We start from the raw sequence: 21929 nt of genomic DNA on the forward strand, positions 1-21929 counted from the left end.
ACTTGCCTGCCTCTAACAGCTCCTGAAGGAACTGAAGGATACCAGGGGCCATACAGGAGAGGGGATCCACGTGTCGTGAGGCACACCATGATTGAAACACCCCCCAACGATAGGAATAAGTAACCCTGGTCGAGGGAGCCCGGGCCCCATGCAAAGTACCCACTACAGACTGGGGGAATCCCAAGGCTAGAAAATTCGGCCCTCTCAGGGGCCAGGCCCAAAGCCTGAGGCCTTGGGGAAAAGGATGAAAAAGAGTTCCCTTGGCCTGGGACAGGAGGTACCGGCGAATGGGTATCTCCCACGGTTGTCCCTGACGAAGGGGCGGAATCTCGGCAAACCAAATCATCTGGTGCCAATTGGGGGCCACCAGGATTAGGCTGGAATCTCTGTAGGAGTTGGTGCAGGAGGAGGAAGGGAGGCAAGGCATACAGGAGGCCCAGTGGCCACTGATGTGCCATCAAATCCGTCCCTAAGGGTGGATTGTCCCTCCCCATGGAGAAAAAGAGGGGACAATGAGTGTTCTCCCTGGATGCAAAAAGATCTGCCACGGCTTTGCCGTAGCGATCCCATATTACGCTCACAACCTCTGGATGCAGCTGCCACTCTCCGGGGAGGGGTCCCCCCCTGGAGAGCCGATCTACAGCAAGGTTCTCCCGACCCGGCACGTATGTGGCCCTCAGGGACTTGAACTGGGGATGAGCCCACTCCCATATTGCCCGAGCCAATCTGCACAGGCGAGGGGAACCTAGGCCCCCTTGCCTGTTGATATATGCCGCCGCTACTGTACTGTCTGTTCTCACCAGCACATGAAGGTCCTGTAGCTCTGGCAGGAACTGCAGAAGAGCCAGATGGATAGCCTGCAGCCCCAAAACATTTATGTGCTGTGACCAGGGTCCGTACCAAAGGCCGCTGATGCCCTTGCCTTCGTGGACAGCCCCCCATCCTACCAGGGATGCATCTGATGACACCACCTGGCGACGCAACACAAGCCCCAGTACCGTCCCACGTGCCAAGTTGGTCGGCCGCCGCCTCCAACGGAGAGCCACACACAGTCTGCGCATCACCAATACGCTGGCCTGCAGATTCCTCTGTGGGCAAAATCCAAGGCCTAGGAGGCAGCGCTGCACTGGGCGCATGTTCAGAAGAGCCAGGGGTATGACATGCACTGTGGCTGCCATTAACTCCAAGAGGCGGAGACATAGCCTCCAGGTCACCCTGGCCCCAAGCCGGAACTGGGACAAGCAAGCCCTGAGGGCGGCCTGTCTCACAGGAGTCAAGTAAAGAGTCCCTGCCCTGGCATCCAAACACATGCCTAGGAAGTCCGTGGACTGTGAGGGCTGGAGCCTGCTCTTCTTCCTGTTGAGGTGCAGGCCTAGGTACTCTAAGTGCTGCTGGAGACGAGCCTCATCTCTGGGGCATTTTTCCTCAAGCTATTTTTTTATATTCAAAGTCAAATGTTATCCACCAATAAGAAAATATAGTAGACCTAAGAAGAACACCAATGCCCATGTTGCAAATATTTAAGTTTATTGTTTCAGACAATACTGTCAATACTGTAAAAGGAGCTCACAGCTGAGTCAGAGTCCTTTGAAAAGCTTAATAAATGGTTAGATTGCCATCATCTATCAAATAATGAAAAACTATGTACAGATGTTTCAGTTGTGCAAATGTAGCATGATTTTGGTGAGTATACAGTGTATAATATTAACGCTATTGATGATATTTCAAAATAAAATTCCCCAAAAATATGCAAAAAACATTTTTCAGAAATAACTGTTGTAGTACGATTATCAGGTGACCCTTGTTGTGTAGCATGATTTTGGTCATCCTACACTGTATAATATTAACGCTATTGACGATTTTTCACAATAATATTCCCAAAAAATATGCAAAAAGATTTTTTTTTCTGAAATAACTGTTGTAGTATGATTATCAGGTGACCCTTGTCGTGTAGCATGATTTTGGTCATCCTACACTGTATAATATTGATGATATTGATGATATTTCAAAATAAAATTCCCCAAAAATATGCAAACTTTTTTTTTCCTGAAATAACTGTTGTAGTATGATTATCAGGTGACCCTTGTTGTATAGCATGATTTTGGTGAGTATACAGTGTATAATATTAACGCTATTGACGATATTTCAAAATAAAATTCCCCAAAAATATGCAAAAACACATTTTTCAGAAATAACTGTTGTAGTACGATTATCAGGTGACCCTTGTTGTGTAGCATGATTTTGGTCATCCTACACTGTATAATATTAACGCTATTGACGATTTTTCACAATAATATTCCCAAAAAATATGCATAAATATTTTTTTTTCTGAAATAACTGTTGTAGTATGATTATCAGCTGACCCTTGTCGTGTAGCATGATTTTGGTCATCCTACAGTGTATAATGTTGATGATATTGAAGATTTTTGAATATAAAAAATCTCCAAAATTATATCAAAACTAATTTCCCCAAAATAACTGTTGTAGTATGATTATCAGGTGAAAATTGTTGTGTAGCATGATTTTGGTGAATATACAGTGTTTAATATTAACGCTATTGACGATTTTTCAAAATAAAATTCCCCAAAAATATGCAAAACTTTTTTTTCCTGAAATGACTGTTGTAGTATGATTATCAGGTGACCAATGTTGTGTAGCATGATTTTGGTGAGTATACAGTATATAATATTGACGATATTGAAGATTGAGTTTGTAGTCAATAGTCTACCTTACTACGATAGGAAAGAGACATTTTTTATGTTTTAACAATGTTTCGTCTATGAGCTATTGATCGCTGAAGTTCGAATCTGCCAATCTCTTTTTAACTTTACCCAAGTCAAGCTTACAATATAAATATTAGCGGCCGAAACTACAAAGCAACTTGTCCACAGTTACTTGTCCACAGTTACTTTTCCACAGTTACTTTTCCACAATATAAACTGACTATTTATTAATAACTTTAATTCATTTAATTGAAATATTGCTTATCGAAGTAATAGTTTAACTCCCTGGCTGATGACATAAATCATGTTCAGTCATTTTTGTTTTTATTTCTGTGATGCTGCGCGCAACAGCTGAGACAGCGTTCACAGCACGGGTCATTTTTTCTCATTCTTTTTCTTTCTCAGGACCTTTAATTCCACCACTAACACTAAATAATAATATGTGTTTCTGTTGATCTATTTCTGAGAGCGGGACCTCAGTCTGAGAGCTCGTAAAGTTCTTATTCTTAGTCTTTAGTGCCATTTTCATGAATGGAGCTTCTCCACAACCTGCCGGTCGTCTGACCTTATATGGTATTTTGGGGGCGTCATTCATGTTAATTTACTATTCTCAGGAACGCGCGTTCATTTAGAACAGGTGGGATTCATCATGTTTACGAAGGTCATTTGCGACTGTTTCCTGGTGATACAAGTGTTTGGTGTATCCGACGTGGCACACTCGTAAATTCCACCTCACGAGAAAAGTACGACAGATTTAAGAAGAAAAATACGAACATATTCTTGCATCTGGCCCAATGACCTGGTGCATTTCAGATTCACATAGTATCATAAATATCTGCAACTGGGCTGCATCATATCTATGTGCCTCTCCGCAGGCTTCCCTCAATATCGCTGTTAAATGGCAGCGTTGTGACTGACAGCGAGAGAGAAGACGCAGAGAGGTTTTTCATCCGTTACCATTTCGATTACCCTGAGGAGGAGCTGCCTTACAGGTGCACTCTCTTTGTGAAGTCTTACACAATATCATGACTGTTTGTGTGATGTGTCAGTTTGCAGTGTAAAGGCTGACAACACTCTCTGCTTTTTTCTTGAAGATACCATTGCCTTGTAACCAAATATGGAAAGCTGGAACCCCTCGCTGAGATTGACCTCCGGCCTCGCTGCCGTGCCCAGGTGGAGGTTCACTATGAGGAAAAAGTGGAACAGGTCAGTTCATCAGTTAGTCAGGTATTGTTCAGAAGAGTTTGTGAATGTGCAATAACTTGAGAGGCAGGTCCCGAGATGGTATCATGTTACCTCCTCTATTCATACTTAGGATTCACTGAATAACCAATCCTACCCTTGATTACTCAAGCATACTCATACTTTAGCATACTGTAAAATTCAAACTTTTACTTTGCTAAGGGACACAATGACACTTGTTAACACAATAATAAATATATAGATTCAGTTTCGCTTGACTTTATATATAGGAAAGATGGAAAGCTGGCAGCTACGTTTGCATTTTACATATATTGATTACAGCATAGGATTCAAACATTCTGCTTAGGGTCAAATGTATGTAGTGAATTTACCATACCGCCACCTTTGATTTATTTTTCCATTATACTTACTTAAGGAGTATCAGTATAATGCCTAAAACGTATAAACTGTTTGATTTTGTCTCAGCTGAGCATCCGTTTGGACCAGACAGTAGCAGAGCTGAAGAAGCAGCTGACAACAGTGGTCCAGCTGTCCACCAACAGCATGAGGATCTATTACATTGACAAGTGCACCGCCTTTGGTCCAGAGGAATTGAAGTACAACACCCGGGCACTCCACTCCTACAGTATCCAAGACGGTGATGAGATACTAGTGGTGCCCAAGATCAAGTGAATAGCCGGCTTCCAACTGGCTGATTAGGATAACTTGATTGTTTCATTTGATTATTGGTTGATTGGCTAACTGACATTGAAAAATAATTGGAAACTGCACATGGAACAGCATCAGCAGCCTACTTGTTGGAATGAAGAGGGAGCAAAACAAGAAAATGATGAACACCATCATGGGGACTGGACAGTGGCGTACAGTGGGCTGCTGGGAGGCGCTGACTGGAAATGCAGCCAGTCTGGAGAGAATTATGTTTTTATTTATTTCAGCTTTATTTTAGGGCATCCATTGAAGTTGGTGGACAAATCTGTCACACTGGAGAACAGGCCAAGAGAGAAACTCGCAGTCCGCTAGCAGCTTATGCAGAAGGGAGAGCACTGCTGTACCAGCAAAGCTTTGCTGTAGCTCTATCTTAGTATACGGCATTTACCATAGCACCTGCAAGGCAAGTATCCAACACCACTGGCTTGCCCAAAAGCTACCCTGATTAGTCATGAGGCAGCGCTGCCCAGTGAAGAGGGACTGCTATTCTCAGCTGCACTTTTACTGTAGGCACAAAATCAGGAGGAGCAGCAGTCGTTAAAGGAAAAATCCTGCCTAAACACTATTAAATGCAGGTGTTGGTGATGAAATTTGCAATTTTTTGGCTCCATTTTGTTGTTTGGTGGTGTTTTTTCATAAATTCTTGAGGATAACTTGCCAAACACAAAAAGTTTAATCAGTGAAAAATACCAACAGATTCCAAATTCTTCTTTGTAGAGCTGTCATAACATTCAAGAATCATTTAGAAATGTATCCTTGAATAAGCTCCTTAAAGATCCCCTCCAGACATGTTTTAATATGTATAAAAAAGACCCTGCTTTGAATTATAATTTTCATCTGATGAGGTTTTTCCACAAAATAGTTTGATAACCTTCATAAAATCTCTTTTCCCTCACTAAAAAAAAGCCAGAAATCATGAACATGCTATTTTAATTTAGCTACTAGACACAACATGTCTCCTACTTCAATGTAAAGTCCATTCTCAGTGTTTATGCTCTGCAGGCTTCAAATTTCCTCATCACACTTGTGTAAGTTGCATTTTGGCTCCAAACTAGTTGTGATGTCACAAATTCTGCTCGTACAAACATGTCTTGAATTAAGGTTTAGGTAAGCAAAGATACATTTCCTCCTTCAGCAGATTCTGCACAGTGAAGCTCAGGCAGAAAACTGAAGGAGAAAGGAAAACACATTTTGAGTGGAGGGGGATTTTTAAGTGGGAGTAGATGAGGCAGAGAGTGAGGAAATTGGTCATACGAGAAGGAAAATGACACCACTTTATGACAAAATGGGTCGGGGAGTGTAATGGTCACAAATTGATGCTAACAGCGTGAAGACCATGTGAGGGTTGATTTTTCCTTTAGCACTGTGTCTCAAATCAGAGCACACATGCACACAGTCACACATGCCCACACAGGTTACCACAAAGCAGCTGTTGTCATGTTATGTGCTGCCCCCTACGGGCTTTATGTGTCCCTGCTGAAAATGGATCCCTGCCACAATAAGTTTAGGGTCTTTTGTGTAGGGAACCAGTGATACACACACACACACACACACACACACACACACACACACACACACACACACACACACACACACACACACACACACACACACACACCAGGGTACCAAAAGATAATCTGTCATTGCACATTCTGTACAGGAGAAGTATGAGGGAATCTACATTTTAAATATCACATAAGTGCAGGTTTAATTATATCCAGATCATGTGATTTTTAGTTCAGCACAACCTAGGGTAGAAAGATGAGGTTCAGAGGTTTAGTAAAGTGTTAGATAATTAATATGCTTTTAATAAGAATACGGTTTTATTCAATGCTCTATTTTTGTCTTACGTGATTTAAATAATTGGATTATTTATTTATTTACTTGCTTATGATCATGTTTTATTGATTTTTTTAAATGTCTAATCAATATACATAGTTTATTTATAATTGTCAAAGTAACTAATCAGTAATTATCTTTGAACAGATGCTGATTTTTGGCTTAGTGTAAAGGGGCGCTCCACTAATTTTACACATTAAATGTAGTTTACTAATCTTGAATCATCTCAATCTTGAAAAACTTTAAAGTTTGTGGAAAAAACCCCAAAGAAACTCAAAGACATAATCTGGGATTAGGCTTGACACTTTTTAACAGAAAGTCTGTTTTATGAAATGTTGTTGGGATTGAAAAAGACCAGCATTTCAGAGGCTACAAGGTCTTATGAAAGACTATCCAGATGCAATATGGGAAATGTAGGCTCCAGTGTTATAGGGACTAAAAATCAGGATAGCTCGACCTCTGCTGCTTCGATTTTGACTGTTCCTTTTTCAAATCTGTCTTTGTCGAGTGCCCCAACTTTCAGGAAGTGCAATGCTAAAACACTGGAGAGCCCATTTAAACTGAAATATTCTTTCACGCCTCTATATCAGTGTTTCATCCACCAAGTTAGCGTATTCTTCATTTCAGACCATCCTGGGCAGAGATACTTTCACCAAAGATAGCTCATTACAATATTCTAATTAATGCGGAATATATTCTGTATGTATTGATTTAACTATACAGCATCCACCTTATATAAGAGGAGCGTTGACATTTGATGCTTGGTGCCATCGATTTTTCCTATGGCAAGCAACTTAGCAGAGTAGGGGATTCCTGACAACGCATAGTGTTATGGCCATGGGAACAACCGATACGTCAAGACACAAAATGAAATATTCACATTAATTGGCTTTTTTGGAAATAGATGTATAGATATAAAGATAAATTCCTCCACTGATGATGACAAACCCAGCTCAGCATGCTTTGGCTTCTTTTTAACAGTGTTTTTTCCTCCAAAGTATCCGTATCTCAAGTATGTATCCCACAGTACCTATTATACTTAACCTGTTTATTTTATAACACTACTGCTATACTTGAATATTAGAAGGTGTTATATAATAACACAAATGAGTTTGTATGAAAGTGTAACAACGCCATAAAGCAGGTTATTATGGAAGGAAAAAAAAGAGATAATACTGACACCTGTTTCCCCATTCTATCACAGAATAATGTTGCTGAATAAATGTTAGTGTAGCATGAACCACAGCCATAGAAACCAGCACACACACTGATGCAGCAGTGCAGTGCTGGCATAAACACATCCAAGTCTGGACTGAAGTATTGAGTTCTGGTGTCTGTGCTTATCAGTGTAAGATTTTTGAAGTGAGAACATGCAGTGTGTAATCGTATGCGAGGTGGGTGATTTTTATGATATGCATGTCTTTTATTTAATTATTTTCTGTGTTTGAGAGGAAAGTGGCCACTATGCCTGCCTACATTTATGGAATAATACACTTGATGGAACTTTTATATGAAGCCCAAGGGAAAATATTCATGATGTAAATGTATTGTTCATCTATTGAATTTATTTATTTATTTTAATGAATAGTTAAATGTTGTCATGTTCATGCTGTCCAACCTGCTAAAATCTGAAAATATTGGGTAAGCCATTTCACAGCCCTTAAAGCCGCTAAAATTTTGGTTTCAAATGTTAAGTATTTGTCTGTAACATTAAAAATTCATGATAAATGAGTAACAATCAGTGTTAAAATTGGAAGAAAAAAAAAACCCATTCAATTTCATTTATTATTTATTAAGAGAAACAACAAAATCTGCTTATTTGGGACTGTGTGGGGGTAGCTTTATAAGATTTGACTGGCAGTAGCCTGGCAGCACAAACAAATTAGTTTTTCAACACCATACATCATCAATACTGACATCTTTATATGTCTGAGATGTTTTCAGCTCAGCTTAACCCTCAAGAGTAAACATCAAGTTTTGGTGTCTAAGAATCAAAGGGTGTTGCCTTTTACAGTCGCCTTTTAAAGATTTTAAGAGGGAGAAATGCATCATAGAGGCACAATATCTCCCATATTTAATATCCAATATATAATATGTACATAATATATTATTTATAATCCAACACAGTATCTCCAACAGCTGTAGCCCCGTTAGAGCAAAATGCAAAACCTCAGGACGCTGTACTTTGAAAAAGAACTAACTCTGCTTATTGTTGATTCACTATCGCCATCAATATCTCCACCTGCATACATAAGCCAGAGCTGAACAGGACATTTAAAGGAATATTTAGACATTGTGGTAAATTAATTTTTTGCCAGAGTTAGAAGATATCACTTTCATGTCTGTCTGTTCAATATGAAGCTACAAGCAGCAGCTAGTTAGCTCAGTTTCAAGACAGGAAACAGAAGAAATAGCCTGGCTGTCTAAAAGTTATGAAATGTGCCCACCAACCCATCTAAAGCTCTCTAATTAACACCAAAAAAACATGTTGTGGTTTTACAGTGGATTATGTGTTGGTCGGACTATGCTATTTCTTGGCAGTTGCAGTGACTTCCTGTATTACCCTCTCTGAAATGATCCTGCGGTAATAAGTCAGCTTTAGAGGTGTTGGTAGGTGAATTGTGTGACATTTGGACAGAGACTGGCTAGCTGTTTCCTTGAGTTTTCAGTCTTCATGCTAAGATAAGCTAATTGGCTGCTAGCGGTAGCTTTGTATTTAGCGTATCGAAAGCAAAGAAGTGTTTTTCCCAAAATGTCAACCTACCGCTTCAAGGCAGTTCTCTGTGGATGTCAAAAGGCATTCAATAAAAATGAAGTCACTATTTTAAGTAGACAAAATAACCCTTTAAATTCAAAGACCATTGCTCTGTCTCGAATCACATACTTCTGTTAGTGCACTTCTGTGTAGTACACTATATACTTTCTTATGTAGTGTGCAAATTTAAACAGGTTAGTGTTGTCTTAAATCAAACAGCCGTCGTGCACTTACTGGAATTGACGATTAGCTAGTTAGCAAGTTAGCGGTAGTACGCTATAAGCTAGTGTTAGTAAGCTAGCGTTAACATTTGCGTTATCGTTCGCGGCACCAAATCATTACAGACTGCTTAATTAGCCCAATAAACCTACTGATTGCTTATATGTGACAACAGTATAGTGGTGCTTAGTGAAAAAAACACATGTATAATGCATTTGTATAATGCAGCAATGTTCACTGTAGTTACAACATCGTCCAGTTTGAACAGTGTTCCCTCTCCTTCTGCTATGTGGTAAAGATGGTGACCGTTGAGAGCGCTGAGTGTCCATAGTTCCAAACTCAACCTTTTGACTGGTTTGAGTGCACCATCCAGGTAGTGACAGTGCACTGCATTTTCCCATACTTCTCAGTGTGAACGCACTTATGCACTCAAAATATTAAGTGTAAGTAGAGAAGTACAAGATTTGAGATACAGCAACTGTCTGCTCCACAATCTGACACAAATGTAATAAACTGATACCAGCACTGTTTAAAAACTGAAACACTATTATGTTAGATTAGGGTTTTCCTGTTTAAATGGAGATAATTCCTATAATTAAAAAACTCAATATTTCCTTTGCTTAGCTGAACACTCACACATAATGCCAGACATCTGGCAGCTTCACTACAGCACATCCTGTTCAAAAGGAAACCTGTGAAACTAAATAGATACTTATAACTCTGGATATATCAGTAAATACACTGCTTGAGTCATCATCTGCCTCTAAAAGTAGTGCACCAGACCTCACGTGGATCTCAAAAGGCTATATTTGTCTTTGATTATAGTGGTATAGATTTTGGTGGGATTAAATGTTCAGGATGGCCAGGGTTCATCCATGCTCAGTCTTATACGCCAGTGTTTAAGCTAATCAATTCACTCAATATAGGTAACACGGGACTGTTCATAACCTGTGGAATTGAAAGCATAATCTTTTTTTTGGTAGAAGCTTATATTAAGTATTAAATGGAACAGAATGAGTCATCTTTCTTGTGTTTGTATATGTAGAGGAAGATGTGTCACTGAATGGTAATAAATTGCAGTCTCCCTTCTCAGTGTGTGACACTTTGTGTTATTCACAACCATGTCAGAGCTTCGGATGTATATGAAAATATATGGTATAAATGGGTATACTGCAGAGTGATATTATGACTCATTCACTTTAATGCAAACACTAACACGCTCCAGCATGAATGACTACTGGAGTGCTGGAACTTGGAACACTCAAAAGATCCTCCTCCTCATCATGGAAACTATATAAGTTATAGTCTCCTTGCTGCTCCTTGATCTGTCGGTACAGAGAAATATATTCTTATTAGGAATTGAAGGAGTCTGCAACAAATACACAATGTTCATTTATGTGCTTGGAGGTACTTATATATATAATTAAATTGAATGGTATAATAGTGACAATAATAATAATAATTGCCATTATTAGTATTATTATTAATAATATTAATATTTAAATCCATAAGTAGCCTATTACTTTGTTTATATTATCATAATACATTTAATTTGTACTGCGCTTTTCATTTATTGGGAAACTCAAAGTGCTACAGTATTAACATAACACACAACATCAAGAAAATAATAATAATGTAAAATAAGATTGGGGGGGGGGTATTAAAAACACTACTAGCCTCCTAGTATTAAAAAGAACAAAACATTTTTTTTTCCAGCCAACCACAAAACAAGGAAAAGTAAGTATTTTTAAAGTATTGTTTCCCTTACTCAAGAGATATCAATCTTCCAGTTGAATGATGTTGAATGAAATCTCTGATGTTTACGTTCATCCCCATGGTGACGGTGTAGGAGGCAGTTCACTTCTCTGGCTGCTGACGCTCACAGAGAAGTACGGGCCAATCAGAGACGAGCTCTGTTACCGGACTGACGTCAGAGTTAAAGCGATAGAGACCGTTACTCGGATGCAGAAAGTCTAGTACAGCGAGCGGATAGAAGGTATGACCAAAATACCAGCGTAGTTTTGATTGAAACACCATGGAGGTGTAGCTTTCTATCCAAATATTAGCGGCCGCTCGTAACAGCAACTTCAGTAAGGGTCCAAAAAGCAGCACAAGACAGCCAGAAAGCTACTTTTTAGGGGGCGTTTCGCTGCCCGCTCGGCTCGGGATGATCTCCAACTGTGCGGTGAGTAAATGCAGTTACCTCGATAGGTGCACAAGCACAAGCTCTGGCAACGTAGCATTGTCTTGCACGCAAACATGAATGTGTCCTTACTTAACACATTTCAACACATTTTAAAGGTTCCAATGAACCACTAGAATATTCGGCTTAAAATATGGCTCTTAATGTAAATTTAATATCAAAGTTTTAACCCCAAAACCCGACGATGTGCAGCGGGAGAAGACAGAAAAGTTCAGCTACTGTCGAATTCAGTCTGGCTTATTCTGTCGGATATAGGTTAGCTATGAGGAATAGTAGAGTGAGCACTGTATTTAAACGGTGCTAGGTATGTTATTGCCTGTGGTATGTATGCGGTTTGCTGATATGCAGTACCGCAAGTCGCATACACGGTCTGCTGTATAACAGCCCTGCTGCTGTGTCGGCTGCAGATAGATAACGTATAGCCTACTGTTTACACGAGTTAGCTTACCAAATAGCTAGTTTACTAACGCAGGACGTCCACGGAGGTTACATACGTCTAATAAGACGTGTAGGTTAGTTCATTGTATCAACTTTGTACTTCGCTTATTTCTCAGTCCTAAAGGGAGTTTCAACCTGCTCCCCGCCCCCTTCGCGGATAGTACTCTGTCAAATCTGCCCCGCGTCCATTACCGAGCTGAGTGGTTATCTAATCACTTGTGGAATAACAATATCATCGCACTAAGTGAGAATTTTTTGAAATACATGAGTTATTATTGTCTCAAAGGGAGCCAGCGCATAACCAAACATGAACCGGCCACACTCTAGTGTCGAGTATGGCTCCTGTGCGGTGCCAGTGTCGTCCCATCTCCTCTCTCCGTGTCATGTAACGCTATAACGTTACCCCTCAGAGCCCGTCCACCACACCACTACGGCTGTCTTTTTCCATTGTCTTACACACGTACGTCAGCTGTTGTCCTGTGTTAGAAAATACTCGATTTTATTTGGTCATGTACAGGGTAATGTGTATCTCTCATGCACCACTATTGCAAGCCTATGACATACATGTGGGGGAAACATGGTAGACTTAGAAATGTACATAACATGTAGCAGATATTAAAACTGAAATGGAAGAACCATGATCATTGAAATTGATGAGGGATTTCAGTTGTATATATGAAATTTCAGAGCAGCAAACTTATTATTACTCATTATGACAAAGTGAGGTTTATAGAGCCTGTACTGTATGTATGCCATTTGCTGTATGCATACAGTGACACTATTACAGGTGGGGCTCAGAGATACCTGCAGATGAATCATGATCTGGTGAAGCTCTCACAGCACTCACTTCACATTTTAAACCAGTCTTCGGGTTTTGGCATTGCGGTGGACTTGCTGCTCACCCAGCTCGGCGCAAAGAAGGCCTTAATGCTAGTCCTTTAAGAGCAAATTGGAATGCCACTGAGTGTTGAGTGACCTGTGGAGGTCATAGGCGTCTGCTATATTTACCGGCTCTGTAACTTGATCTGTGGCATTCTGGATCGCTGTGCTCATACTATCCTCTCACACTCTGGGGCCACAGCCTCCCAAGTAGCACCCCGTTGCTTTCTGTCTATCGGCTCAGAACAACACGGGTGAGCCTCTGATAAAAAAACAACTTAACTGCCGCTCTTCCTCCCTTTTTTTCCCTATTCTTTTAGGTACCTGCTCGTCAGTCAGACAGCTGTTTGAAGATAGAGGATACGCTATAATGTTTTAGAAAGTTCTGGATTTTTCTAGCATGAGAAGAAGAGCTAAAAACACAACTCTCCAGGGTAGGGCATATCACCAGTTGCAGCAGACAGGGAAAGTATACAGTAGCTAAATGTGAGCTTTGATACAAGTGCATAAGAAGCTCCGTGAGATGGAGTCAACCTATCAACTTTCTTTTGACCTGAGCTTTATAATAGAGCAACTTTTCCGGATTTGATAATACAAGCTGAAGGATGCATCATCAATCTTTAATTGTCGGACATGAAATCCGGAGAACGCGTTGACCGGTGGCCTGTACATTCACTTCCATGCTGAGGTTGCCTGCTTAAAGTGAAACAGTTTGCCATTGAGGGACAGCACAACACACAGATAGAAGCTGCTGGTTTCTGCTGTCTTTGTCACTGTCAAAATGATATTTAAGTGCAGCAGTTTGTTATTAAATGTCCTCAATCAAGAGAATAAAAGATGTTTTTTTTTACGTTCATGTTTCTTGTGTGTTGAACAGTAATAACATGTAACGTGTCCTTGTGTTTCCTCAGGAGTGATCGGTGTCGTAGAGCCCCCCGAGTGTGTGCGAGTGTGTGTGTACACTGTGGGGTAGCGACCGTAGGATGAGCTGCCCTGGAGCCATCGCAGTCTGTGGGGACTGACACACACCGCTGCAAATACGGCAGGTAACACCTTCATACGCATACCAACATGTTTTACACCACAGTCGATCTGGCCCGTGTTTTGACCAGCTGTAATGTTATTCTGGAAGAAGCTGGAAAAAATAACTTGTGTGTTGTGTTTAATCAGTGTAGTGACACACAATGAAATGACTCAGCTGGTGAAAGTGATGCTGTGTCTCAGTTTACTACACCACTGCCATGTAGAGATTTAGACTCTTTTGGGCATTTTAATAGTGGTGCTAAAAGGTTTTCATGAAGCAGAAATGATAGAAAAAACAAACAGGTGGAGGACATGTCTCTTGCATTAGACACTGAAACTGCACAGTGCATCTGCTATTAAATATAATGGTGGTAACTTGACTTACATTGGAGACAAAAACTTTTTTTTAAAAGCCCCCCATATTTCAAAAATGAGTTTTGCTTTGTGCCTTCATTTAAATATTTGGCTTGTACTGTGCAGGATGACGTCTGTGCTGATGATGAGTTTGTTTTCATATTTATCTGCTGAAGGGGAAAAGTTTCTCTGGGCTCACCAAAAATCTTAATTTAAGACTCGTCCGTATGAGCACCATTTTGTGACCTCACAACTAGTTTGGATGCCAAATACTGTCAAGTATTTAACTTACGTAAGTGTGATGTGGAAACTTGAAGCCTCCAGTGCACATACAACGAGAAGCAGGCGGGTGGGGGGGCCTAAGCAGGCAGACATTTCTCTCTTCCCATGGCTGAGATTGTCACCACAATGAGAATAGCTTGTCCACCTTAAGTTAGCCCAGTCAGGTCAGGCTAACCTGCTGCCGCTAACTTCAGAGTTAACCCCTTTCAGTTTTCCAGCAGTTGGGGAAACAACAGATGAGTCTTTTCTTGGTGTTGAGAAGCTGCAGCATTTATTAACTGACACACTGCAGCCTCTACTCTACATTAACTGCCAGACTGACAACTTACTGCTAACCTTTTCCTCTGCTACACTCACATTCACTGCCACTAAAAGAGCTATGCCACTCTTATAACAGCACCCTTCACGTAGATGTCCTTTAAAACATGAAGAGAGGGAGATGATTCTGGGTTTTGACGCACTAGTCAGTGAGTCACAACAATTTCAAGGGTGCAAGTGAAAATCATTAGCAGCTCATTGATATTAATGATCGTGTGAGATTTCAGCAGTAGGCGCTCATAATTCTGCAGCGGTGGTGTGCTGCTGCAGAATGAATACAGGAGAGACACTGCAGTGAAATATCAAATATCTTGTGTCCAGTAGTGAAACTCTTGAAGTGAAAAACAGATTCCAGATTTTACAATGAAGGAGAAGCAAAAGATGATGAGGAAAAAACATATAAGACAGAAATTATTACTGAAAGCATTCTTTATATATATCTTAAAACATGTCTGGAGAGGGGATTTTTAAAAGTCACTTTATAAAGCTGATATGTGAAATATGCTAGCAAACTCTATTTACACTAGGGCCTAACTACAGACTTTTTGGGGCTGATGCTGATATCGATATTAGGGGGTGAAAAAATCCTGATAATGATATAATGGTCGATATATCGTTTACATACAGAATATATACATAAAAGCAATGATTACTCAAATGTGGTTATCAGACATTAGTGACAAAGATATGTAATGGAGGCTGTGATATTTTACATTTGAGCAAAATTACATTTGGTATAAAATGACATCAGTGCACTGAAACATACTTAACTGGGAATTCAATAATTATAAATATATATAATAAAAAACAACAACACATAGAGCACTAAAAGCATATATATGTACATATTACACCTGAATTCAGGAAAATAATTAAATATACATAAAATGCCCATATATCTTAAAAATGGTTTAAAAATATATATGTCTGTGCATATCAAACATCATACACACAGATACTGATATATCTGTCATAGGGCAGTATCGGCTGATAATATCAACTGACTGATATATTGGTCGGGCTCTAATTTACACATTCACCAGTATGTAAAATGTAGGCCTGTCACGATAACTATTTTTGTTGGACGATATATTGTGTCAGATATAATTGTGATAAACAATATTATTGTCATTTGAAAATCATTTTATACCACTGATATAATGATAATATAATAGCATAATAATGTAAAGGGGGGCGGGATTGGATAGTGGGTGCTACACTTCTGTAAAAACACAGACTGCCATTATAGTTGGGGAGTTATTTACCTTTAATTCTTCTGCAGTCTCCACTCAGAACATACACAGTGAGGAATGGAGGACACTACTTGTTTAGCCAATGTGACATGAATAGCCTCTTAGCTGTTAATGTGAAGTGTCACAATATTGTGGTCAAAAAAATGATCAAGGTCATGTATCATACGATAATTTCATATATAGACATGTTGATGTTGACAGTTATGTTAAGTCAATAAATGGTCTGTACTTATATAGCGCTTTTCTAGTCGTTATGACCACTCAAAGCACTTTTACACATTCACCCATATTAATACACTGATGGCAGGGGCGACCACGGTGACAACCTTCTCATCAGGAAGAAACAGCAAAGGGAGCAATTTGGGGTTAAGTATCTTGCCTAAGGACACATCGGCATGTAAACTGGAGGAGCCGGGAATCGAACCACCAATCTTCCAATTGGTGGACGACCGCTCTACCTCCTGAGCCACAGCCACCAATAACGCTATTATAGTGACAAGCCTGTTAATTCTCAGTTGGTACCATTAACATTACAAGTGGTGATGTGATCCATTGTTTCTATACAAATTTTGATTACTGCAGCTTTAAAAAAAATCCAAACTAAGTGACTTCATCAGTATCACACAGCTTACTGCAGACTGAGTCTTTGTGAATGGATCAGAAGCAGCCGTTCCACCAGTATGACTCAATGTTTTTTAACCACTTGTTGCTTTAAGCAGCTCTTGCGTATCTCCAGCATCTCTCAGCATCACTCAGCACCGATGACAAAGCCCTGACAGGTGTTTCAAATAATAATGGCGTCTAATTGACCAAATGATTAGCTCAATGAATAAAGCATTACAGCAGTCAGCTGAACAGGCCGCAGCATCAATCACCGCAGCCTGACATATTCATCTCTGAGGTCACTGCTGCTTTTATGGCCCACCGTGAGTCACCGACAGATGGTGGTAATGATATATGCTAATTAGCGGCTCCTCCCCCAGGTTTTTATATTGTTAGGAACGTGGTCATGTTGTGAGCAAGACATTTCTTTCAGCACTAACTGCATATGAATAGAAATCATGAGAAAAAAAAGTTTCCCCCTCAGTGGATTGCGGTGTTATGGAGAGTTGTTTTTGAGGGTTTAATAAGTTGTGTGGAATATGACAGGTGACTAAGCTTTCACAGTCAAAGCCGGAGAGATTACAAAAGCTGGAAATGAAAGACAACAAAATCATTGATATTAAATTTCTTCTTTTTTTTATATAGCATTTTTATGAGGAAGATATTTTTAGTGGGCACTTTAATTGTGTACTTTTATTTTGAAGTGTTTTACCAGCACTCTAATTAAATTGTCTTTTCTTTGAATCTAGCTGTAAAGCCTGCACTATACATATTATACTGCCACATGTTTGACTTTCAAACCTGTCGCTAGGAGAGACTGGAGGAGATCCGGCAGACTAGTTTTAATATGAAACATTTTGGAAACTATAGTTGTAACGGACTGTTAGGGAGGGCACAGAGAGGCGTCAGTGTGGCCCTCACAGACATCAGCGGCGTCTTATCTGCTCACATTTCATGGTATATATAGCCGCCTGTAAGACCAAGCCAAACCCAGAACAGCTCAGAGACCCCTGAATAACCTCCATGTCGATGTACTAACACTATTTCCTTTAAGAAGCACTTTTTTTTAATCTGGTAGCAGTTTTGGTATGTATGATATTGAAGCAACAACATTGTTTCCAGTGACAGCAGGCAACAGTTCTCTCTCAACAGGCTCTGATAAACCCATCTGCACTACACAGCACCAAATTTCAGACAGAGTTCAGTTATATTTACTAAAAGTGAGTAAGACACCAAAACAGAGCTAGAGTGAGAGTGACTTTTTGACTTCTAATCATCAGGTGGACAGCAACAAATAAATACTATTGTTGCCCTGCATCTGGTGGAAGTAATTAGTGCCTAAACACTACAATTCCCACCAGCCTCAGTTGCAACTGCAATGAGGAACAAGTAAATAAAAATATTTTAAAATTTTTTTGTAATTCTAAAAAGTCACACCAACATCTTACATACTGTGTAATCCACAGTTAACTAATAGTGTTTACATTGAATAGACCTGTCACGATAACTACTTTTGTTGGACAATATATTGTCTCAGAAATAATCATGACAGACTTTATTATTGTCATTTGAAGATCATTTAATACCACTGATATAATGATAATATAATAGCATAATAATGCAAGGGGGGCAGGGGGTAAAAAAACAGGCTGCCATTATGGTTGGGGACAGAGTTATTTACCTTTAATTCTTCTGCAGTCTCCACTCAGGACGTACACAGTGAGGAATGGAGGACACTACTTGCTTAGCCGAAGTGACATGAATAGCCTTTTAGCTGCTAATGTGAAGTGTGGTGATATTGAGGTCAAAAAAATGATCAAGGTCATGTCCATGTATCATACGATGAGTCCATATATAGACGTTGATAATTACGTTATTGTATGATATAGTAGATAACATTTTTATTGTGACAGGCCTAAGATTTAATTAACAGAATGCCAATTTGTGTATATTTCAGTATATAATAAGTATAGTGGTGGATTTGGGATACACTGACAGAGTGACCAGTGTGTTAACAGCTGGTTGCGCTGCCCGAAGATGGTTAAAAAATTCAGTGAATGCAGGTATAAACTGCTTATCCTCCTGTGTTTATTAATAATAACAATGTTATTTAAAGGGGGGGTAAATGATCTAATTAGCTTTGACAGAAACACATACTGAAGAATGAACCACATTGTACTGCAACAACACAGTCTGGTACAGCGATGTAAATAAGTTATGGTTTTGGTGGAAACAGAACAGAGCTAATCAGAGCTCTGTAGGCAGAATTAAGAATAATAAATCAATAATAATAAATCAATACAGTTTAACAGGATGTTGTAAGTCGACTTGGAGAAAAAAAACCTCTTAAATTGGCTATTTCTTTGACCAACCCCCCAGCAAAAAAGAAATCAGCTAAATGGTAAGAATACTGAATACTAAATGGTAAGAAATGGCAATTAACAAGAATTAAATAGATTTTTTCAAATGTTTGAGAATCACATGAGTTACAGTGCAGTTGTTTTGCTTCATAATCAGTTAGATTTACTGACATTATCATTGATCCACACTCATCATCAACACACCACAGATGTGGTCAGTTTGTGCCATAAGGAGTGAAATATCAAGCTATTTGTCGCCCCTATGTTTGACTACATGTGTTATCTGCGACTGTTTCCATCTCCATCTCCATGGAAACTACATCCAACCCAGCATTAAACTTGACTTTAACATACAATCACAGTGCTGGCCTCAAATCGGCACTGACTCAGCTGAGAAAGGAGAGCCAATCATTTACTATAGTACAGCACTTTTACACACACACACACACACACACACACACACACACATACACATACGCACATACTCTCATTCCAAATCACCAGTGGGGGAGCGTCCATGCTGGTGTTACATTCATGGCGATGTCACCCCCGGGCGCGGCGGCTGTAGTGTTCTGCGTCATCACACACACACACACACTCTCACACTCTCTTCCTAAAACACTTGAGATTTACTCTGCTCTCTAATGGGCCAGCGGGAGACCGGTGAGGACAATATGTACTGTAAGAGATCTGACTCACTCACTCATTACAGTGATGGATTTTACAACAGATGCACATTTCAGAGAGATAATTGAGCCAATCAAAATCAACAAGAGAATTCACAATATGCCTGGGGGGTCCTTGAAAACGCCCTGAAACATATCAGTTTAGGCTTTAAAAGGTTTCTCTAAATGATTTTCTCCATATAAGCCAGGTTTGCTTTTTGCAAGGACTCTTCATTAAAATATTGATTCATCATACCACACCAAACTTTTTAATTTCTCTTGATTGTAGTTTCTTAATATCCATGTGGGGAGTGTAAGGCCTATATTTAATTTTGTTGATAAACCAAAACTTTAAAGTTTGTCTTTGACTTCACACATCTAAATACAGATGATTTAAAAGCCTCTAGTGCTTCTACTACAATAGAAATCATCCAAATTCTTCAGAGTGCAGCTCAGTAAGTCAAATCACTACTTTATCCTGAATGTTTGCAGGGCCTGATGTAAATCTTCTGTTAACACTTTTTTCAACTTACTTTAAGTAATGACCCTAGCACATCTCTGATTCAATATTGATTCAATAGGAATGAAAAAGTTCATAATGGGGGGAGTATTGATGTATATTGGTGAGGACCTATGGGATGGTTGTGAGGATTGTTTTTGGTGTTTTGTGGTGGTTGTGATCATGTGGTTGCAGACAAATGTATGTATCCAATCACGTACATTTATAGTTGTATTGTTGTAAGTGTACTGTCTGGTTGCTTTGTGTTGTAGCTTCCACTTGGACAATGAAATAAAAACAATATAGATGCAGCTTTAAAATTAACCCTCAGGTCAGTTTAGATCCAGGAGGACAACAGGCGTCCTCAACTCAAAAATGAGGTATAGTTTCATTAAAATGTGGCTGATTGACCATGAATTCCAAAAATATGTGTAAAAACTGTGGGAAAAAGTTGAAATTACTAAAAAAAAAGGTCCAACACAGAATTCGGAGATAATAGTTAAACCAGACTAGGTAAATTTTGACCCGGGAGGACAACATTTTTATAGTCAATGGGAGGACAACAGTAGGGCAGAAACACACAGGGAGAGAGAGACGGGAATGACTTGCAGCATAAGTCCCTTTCTGGAATCAAACCAGGGACGCTGTAAGTAGTGGCTTGGCGGTAACCACTCGGCTACCAAGGCACTTCTGCTGGTGTTACAATTTACGGTGCTTCTTGCTTGTGTCTCTAAATCACTTCTGTATTCAGCTCGGGGTCGTGAAAACGAGGCTTCCTGAAAACAGTTTGGAGCTTGGTTTTCTGAAACCTGCCCAGTAAGTGAAACCTCATCTCTCCAGCTCTCTGCCATGGATTCCCAGCAGTCAGCTGCTAAAAACTGCCTTCCACTACGCTGCAGAAAGCCTCTCTCATGCGGTTACTTCTGCTGCTCTGTTGACAACTTGACAGCTTTCTTAAAACAGATTTAGTAGAAGCTTCATACACCAACCAGCTCATTCATAGTAGTAGATTGTTGTGTTTTTTACTCTGACCTCTATTATATTATGAATATTTGATGCTGTCTTGTTTTCCTGCAGCACAGGAGCTTCTCTGTAAAGGAAGGAAAGGAGTCATCAGGCTGTGGCTCTGACAGCAGCTGGCTAAGTGTACATTGGCTCTGGAACATGCCCTGCTGCTACTTTACGTCCTTACTGCGTTGGTAGCAAGCAAACAAATGCAATGCAGCTCGTTGCCATGGTAGCCATGGTAACTATTGGTTAGCACAACATCAGGGGGGACAGAAGATTCAGAGTAGCCAGAGTACGTTTGTGTGTGTGTGTGTTTGTGTGTGTGAGTGAGTGAGTACAGCGCATGCTTGTACGTGTGTTGTGGTTTCTGTGGAGACATCTCCTCTCAGAAGTGAAATCCATAGTTTGCTCGTCTTCATCAATCCTGTGCGTCCATGCTGTGCCATGCAGTATGGTGCTGTGCGGTTTGGTGTTACTCCCACAGGCGTGACTTGCTGTTTGCACTTCACTCCCAGCAGCTCACCCACCAGGGTAGCCCGAGCTTGTCTACATCTTTGACACAGCTGTGGAAATATAGAAAGGTGTGTATGGGTGAGA

The 21929-nt window shown here is 39.9% G+C and overlaps 2 protein-coding genes across 4 annotated transcripts in view; both read left to right on the top strand.

Moving 5' to 3' along the window:
• Positions 1-8211, top strand: part of LOC133980447 (tubulin-specific chaperone cofactor E-like protein) — a 44491-nt gene extending 36280 nt beyond the window's left edge. For all 3 annotated transcript variants that reach the window (XM_062419169.1, XM_062419170.1, XM_062419171.1), the window contains exons 9-11: positions 3599-3715; positions 3818-3929; positions 4392-8211. In XM_062419169.1, the coding sequence (XP_062275153.1) occupies positions 3599-3715; positions 3818-3929; positions 4392-4598 (436 nt within the window). In that variant the 3' untranslated portion in view covers positions 4599-8211. The remainder of the gene's footprint in view (positions 1-3598; positions 3716-3817; positions 3930-4391) is intronic.
• Positions 8212-13878: 5667 nt separating this feature from the next.
• Positions 13879-21929, top strand: part of usp2a (ubiquitin specific peptidase 2a) — a 42552-nt gene continuing 34501 nt past the window's right edge. The window contains exon 1 of the mRNA XM_062419147.1: positions 13879-14013. The gene's annotated coding sequence lies outside the window, so the exon portion shown is untranslated. The remainder of the gene's footprint in view (positions 14014-21929) is intronic.

The sequence above is a fragment of the Scomber scombrus genome, chromosome 5 (assembly GCF_963691925.1).
Source record: "Scomber scombrus chromosome 5, fScoSco1.1, whole genome shotgun sequence".
In the NCBI taxonomy this organism is placed as follows: domain Eukaryota; kingdom Metazoa; phylum Chordata; class Actinopteri; order Scombriformes; family Scombridae; genus Scomber; species Scomber scombrus.